The sequence below is a fragment of the Pagrus major genome, chromosome 20 (assembly GCF_040436345.1).
Source record: "Pagrus major chromosome 20, Pma_NU_1.0".
Taxonomy (NCBI): Eukaryota; Metazoa; Chordata; class Actinopteri; order Spariformes; family Sparidae; genus Pagrus; species Pagrus major.
Genome location: NC_133234.1, coordinates 5,888,350 through 5,894,591, shown reverse-complemented (window position 1 = coordinate 5,894,591; position 6,242 = coordinate 5,888,350). Strand labels below are relative to the sequence as shown.

The 6,242-nt window shown below is 45.9% G+C and overlaps 1 protein-coding gene across 1 annotated transcript; it reads right to left on the bottom strand.

The window, feature by feature from the left end:
- Positions 1 to 925: 925 nt before the first annotated feature.
- On the bottom strand, positions 926 to 5,313 carry cyp26a1 (cytochrome P450, family 26, subfamily A, polypeptide 1). Its single transcript, XM_073488957.1, has 7 exons — positions 4,802 to 5,313; positions 4,223 to 4,447; positions 3,379 to 3,660; positions 3,050 to 3,199; positions 2,806 to 2,940; positions 1,884 to 2,030; positions 926 to 1,762 (listed from the first exon to the last, which is right to left on the bottom strand). Exons 1-7 carry the CDS (start codon positions 4,988 to 4,990, stop codon positions 1,424 to 1,426), a joined length of 1,467 nt encoding a protein of 488 aa, XP_073345058.1. The 5' UTR covers positions 4,991 to 5,313; the 3' UTR covers positions 926 to 1,423.
- Between the last annotated feature and the right edge of the window lie 929 nt (positions 5,314 to 6,242).

Here is a 6,242-nt window from a genome sequence, read left to right as displayed (position 1 = left end):
GGTCTTAATTATTTTTTTAATATAAAAAAACAGACTTATTTGTTTTCTTTCTGAGAGTGAGAGAGAGAGAGAGCTGTGCAGAGCTGGAGTCAGAAATGAATGAGCCTATCTTAGCATAAAGACTTGGAGCAGGGCAAACAGAGCCTGGTTCTGTCAGAATCAGGAACAGATACTTTACCACCATCCTACCAGCAGCTCAAAGCTCACTAAGTAGCATATTGTACCTAGTGAGCTTTGAGCTGCTGGTAGGATGGTCGTCATAAGCTCCAGCTCTCAGCTCCAGCATGTACATTTATTTTTCTGTGTGCTGATTAAACAAACAAGTAGCATATTGTACCTGTTTGTTTAATCAGCACACAGAAAAATAAATGTACATGCTGGAGCTGAGTCTGGACTGAGTCTGTACGGAGACAAGAATCAAAACTTGTGCTCAACGACCACATCTGGCACCCTGCACTCTGTCAGAGCGGAGGTGCTGGTGTGTTTGTGAAGATATATTTCCAGCATGTCGTGTTTTTTTAAAGGAGTACTCCACATTGCATCTCTCTTTATTCCACACATTCTTCTTCATTGTTAAAACCTACTGCCCAAATTACCCACAAGTCAACCCAACCACCAACACTTAAGCACTTGAGATGAACATGTTATTAATGTAACATGGAATTGCTAGCCCTGTGAGTGTGAATACATGAATGCACGCTTGAAGGTGATAGGCTGGTCGTTTAACTCTGCACAGAGCCAGGCTGGACGTTTCTCGCTGCTGTCAGTCTTAATGCTAAACCAGGTTAACATGACTCCCTTTAAATTAATCTTTATCACTCACTCACACTAAAGAAGGTAAAGTAGAGCACTTCTCAAAATGTCAACATTATGTTAATTCATTATGGTTTAAACCTTTAATTTAAATGAAATGACAAAAACAAGATTCTCCACAAAACAGTTTTATTAAATAAAAAGCCCAAACAATATAACATAAGTCACTTAAATAAATTGGGTAAGATACAAAGTTATATAAACAGACTCTACATTACATATGTACATCATCCTATAGATACACCTCTGAGCTGATTAAAGTGATCCATGTCTGTGTATAGTGCCTCTCGTTTAGTTTGCTCATTTAAAAAAAAAACAAAAAAAAAGTATATACAATCCAATGTATTAACATGATAATATAAAATGTAAAATACGTTCTTAAGTCATCTACAATATGTACACTTTGTGTCATGCCATAAAATCCACATGGACTCAAGTCCAAAACATCAGAATCACATTTTCAGTTCATGTGTAAATGCACTCTTTGATTCGTTTAAGAGCACCTGAGTGCTTCCCTTGATTAACTGTAGCTTCCCTGTGGATTCAGAGATAAAACACAGATGATACCCCTACATTGCTTTAAGGAAACCCAGCCCATTGTCATATCAGTTTAATTTTGTTCATAGCTGGTAAACTTGGTTGGCAGATTGTCCACAGGATAGACAGTAGGTCCTGTTTTCATGGTGGGGGGCCCATTTAAAAGAGTCCAGTGACACTTTGTGACCACTTCCACCAGGAAGATCTTCAACAGGACCTTAGCAAACTCCTTCCCCACACACATCCTGGAGCCCCCTCCAAACGGGATGTACTGAAACCTGGAGGAGTCAGTGGAGGGTTTGCTCATGAAGCGCTCCGGCTGGAAGTCTTCCTTGTTGGGGAAGATCTCTGCCACATCGTGGGTGTCACAGATGCTGTAGATGACGTTCCAGCCTTTGGGGATTTGGTAACCCTGAAATGGTGAGGGGAAAAAAATAAAAATCAGTGAGCAGACGGGTTGATGCAAGTTTACAGTTTCTCACTGCAAGTCATTTACAGATTTATGGAGTTCAGAGAGATCTTTGTCAACTTACATTGAGCTCAAAGGTCTTGAGGGCCACTCTGAAGCCTCCTGGGACAGGAGGGTTGATCCTCAGAGTCTCTTTAATGACACAGCCTGTGTATTTCAACTGCTCCAAGGACTCGATGTTCAGACTCTGGAGGTCCATCCCCTGCTCCTCCTGAAGGCACAGAAAAACAGGCACGTGAGCAGAGAACGGTCTTAAGTTGAGTAATAGCTACACTGAAGCAACACAGTGGAAAAAACACATTCAGGTGAGCAGCTCAGGCCTGCTCATCCCACCTGGGTTCATGTGTTACACCAGTTAATGTTACTAACAAAGCTTCACCGTGGATTACCATCTCTGTTAGGGCTGTACCAAATATTTAAAAATAAGACACAAACGTGTGTTAACATTCACAACATGTGAATGATTTGGAATTTGAATGTCAGCATTATAAATGAAGCTTCGAACTACTGAGTACAACCCTGATACCAACCACCCCATTGTGTTTTAACACATGGAGACTAAATCACAGTAGATATCAGCAGGCCCTTATCCTAAAAAGCGACGCAATTTTGTTACACTCCTGCTCCACTACTAGCTTTTCCTCTGCATTTCATGCTCTTCCTCAGCAGGCAGTGTGACGACTGAGCAAATGTGATTTACTGATAAAGACCATGAGATGTGGCTGAAGGCTCATTGAATGACAGTAAGCAGACTTTTAAACATTTTTTTGGCCAGGTTCTCTCTGCAAGGTCAAACATGGTCTTTTCTTACATAATGATGAAGTACGATTGTTAATTTGATCAATTCTTCATAAAAATGATCACATAAATTAGATGAATTCAGAGGTGCATCAGATTGTTGTCATGGTGACTGATCAGCAAAATAAATTGCAGAAGACAGTTTGTAAGGAGTTGAAAGGACAACTTAAAGGTACAGTGTAAATTACCTTGTCCATCAGCTCCTGCCTCAGTCTGTCCACAGCTTCAGGGTTGAGGCCCAGGAACATCAGCAGAGACGTGGCCGTGCTGGCTGTGGTTTCATGGCCCCCAAACAGCAGCTCTGTCGCAGACTCTTTAATGGCCTGGAGACACAGATGTAGACACACTATTAGTTTAGGCCCAAACAAAACCATGTCTTATATGAAGGACAGAAAACACTAGAGGATAGCTGTGATGACATCATGTGGCTACCTGCATGCTGAATGGTTCCCCGTTCTTCTTGCTGCTGTCTATGAGCTGCTGCAGAGCGTCTCTGTGTTTTCTTTCCTTGTCTGACTCCTGCACCTTCTTCTTGATGTTCTCCTCTATCTTCGAGTGAATGAAGTTTCTCGCCTTCAGACCCTGGAGGATGGTAAAATGACAGTCAATTGCCTATGCTGTATCATGCAAAATCCCTGCAATGATCCTTTAACTCTGTATTCATACCCAACAGTCATGCATCTCAACCTGTCTCCTAATTGTTCATTTTGATCCACAGATTTAAATCCTAAAACAGAAAGTGTTCAGTTTTTCTCTCTTACCCTGTACAGTCCGCTGAAAGGCACGTCGATGGGCAGCGAGAACAGATTCTTGATCATTTCTTCAAAAGCTTCCACCAGCTGCTGCTCGTCAGTCTTGATTTGCTCCGGCTCGAAGCCCAGGAGGATCCTCATGGCTATGCGGAACATCAGCCGCTTCATCTCCGGATAGACCAGCACGCAGGAGTCCTTGGCCAGCCACTCCTTCACCGCAGCCCGCACCTCCTCCTGGATGACGGGGATGTAGAGCTCCAGAGCCTCTCTGGAGAAAGCCCGCATGATGGCCTGGTGAAGGACAGGAGGGAGGTTAGATTTATGGAAACCAAAGTGCTTCATCTAGTATCATTTTCTATCCAGTCATCCACTGGGGATAGTAGAGTTGTCTTAGTGCACTGCACAGATCTCCTCGTAATTCAGACCTTCAGGCGTCTCTGAGCAACTTAAACAATCTGCCAGAACATGAAGATGTTTCAGCCTGTTTCAGTACAAATCTACTACTAATACTGTTCTCTGAAACAAAGAAAGTTTTGACCTGCATAAGTGTGCAACACTCAGGTCTAGAAAATCCTTAGAGAGTTGAGACAGGTTGAAGTCATCCAACTGATCTACCAGGATGTTTCACTTTCTTTAAAATCCAATGATCACAAATGATGGTGATGTATTATCAGACATGGCAGTGATGAGACTTATTATTAAACCAGTTATGGTAGTTGTGGTGCTCCTTAATTTAAAATCAAGCGAGCTAGAAGGAGACACATTTGCTCCTCGTGTACTGAACTGATCGGATGATGATCCGCAGCAGTCTGTCCTGTTAGCAGTGAAGAGGATTTCACATGAATCAACTCACCTTCTTCTTGGTCTTGTGTTGGGCTCCGTGCACATTAGACAGCGTGTCCGAGCCCAGGATGGTGCGCACTGATGCGGGCCACTGCGCGGACACGAGCCGGTGCTCCCCCAGTAGGATGTGCCGGACATTATCCGCTCCGGTGACGCGCACCGTGGGGTTCCCGAAGAGGTGTGTGCGGTAGATGTAGCCGTACTTCTGCCGCTTCATGCGCAGGAACTTTCTCCTCTGAGACGGTCACACACACACACAACAGCAGGAGTTAACGGAGGGACGCAGACCTGACAGCTCACATATTATCAGTACAAATCAATATCCTGCCCACTTTAACATTAATCAATAGACTGCTACACAAATCACACATTATCTCCAAGTGTTAAAAACGACATTAACCAGGTCAGAACTGTTCGGATACATGAGCATGTTCAGTCCAGTTCAGCACCGCCTGTGACCCTGCAGGAGCCTCATGGTCTCCAGCATGAACACAGCATTAAAACTAGTTAACCACATCTCCTCACAGCCTGCTGCAGGCTGCAGCAGCATCGTATCCACGCGTGTCAGCTGACTGCGCTGAGCGGTTACCTGGAGGATGAGCTGCAGCGTCTCTCCAATGAAGGGTAAGCCCATGGACCCGGGGGGCAGCGGGCTGGGACAGCTCGGGTCTCTGCCTCGGATCATGTAAACCTCCCACAGCTTCAACGCCACCAGAAAAAGCAAGATGGGAAGCACGATGGTGCAGAGGAAGGTGGCCAGCAGTGTGCTCAGAGCCATGCTGCAGCGTCTTGTCGGAGAGGTGGTGCAGCTCAGGTGAAGCTCTGTCAGCGTTGGAGCCTCCTGGCTGCTCACCCGCCTCTTTTATAGGCTGCCAGGCTGCAGGCAGCCGGTCACCTTCTCCTCCCTCAGATAAATTAGTTCACTCAAAGTTCATCTTTAATTGTGGGTGTCGCTCGGCCCCGCCTCCGGCCCGTCCTGGCTCACTTGCCTCACCATTTGTTCCCAGGCCGCATCTTTAATCCTGCCTCCTGTTGCACGCAGACAATCCGCGGCGGATTTCACTGAGAAAAGGTGATGACTCCCTCCGAGACAATGGGAGCGCGTCCCAAGACGCCTTTGTTGGCAATAAGCCGGCTAGTTTACACACTCATTACCTTGGCTTAAATTCCGCTGGTGGGATCAGGACTCATGCCTGCAGGGCGGCTGCATTCAGCGGCAGAAAGCTTTTGAGCAGCACATTTTCAGCTGCTTCACAGGAGGAGAGGCTGAAGAATGTCTTAATCCTCTGCCTGTGGCTCCGCTTCACTTTACTGCTGCTCACTGTTTACTGCAGTCTGCAGGCTGTCTGCGGCAGCGCTGACCATGTGGTAGTAATCATTCACACTGATCAGAGATCAGTCCTGTTTATCAGGTCTCAGGAGGAACCTGGCAGCAGCCTGACTGTGTTCAGGTCCAGACTCTGATCCAGAACGAGACTTTAACCCTCCTCCCTTATAAAATGATGAAATGATAAAATGATATCTCACTGACTGAGTTCAAACCTGGGTCAGCAGGGACACGAGGGACGCGCGCACACAAACACGCACGCAGGGTTATCCCCGGGCTACGCCGCATGAAAAGTAAACACCGAGCAGAACCAGAGCCAAGTCAACAGAGCCGGATCACCACATCCTCACTGTGCGTTTGGACTTTGTTTTTTACGACCTGCCATAACGTCAGAGTATATGTGTGTGTGTGTGTGTGTGTGCGTGTGTGTGTGTGTGTGAGAGAGAGAGAGTGTGAGTGTGTGTGTGTGTGTGTGTGTGTGTGTGTGTGTCTGCGTGTGTGTGTGTGGGTGTGTGTGAGAGAGAGAGAGTGTGAGTGTGTGTGTCTGTGTGTATGTGTGTATGTGTGTGTGTGAGTGTGTATGTGTGTGTGAGTGTGTGTGTGTGTCTGTGTGTGTGTCTGTGAGAGAGAGAGAGAGAGAGAGAGAGAGAGAGAGAGAGAGAGTGTGTGTGTGTGTGTGTATGTGTGTGTGTATGTGTGTGTT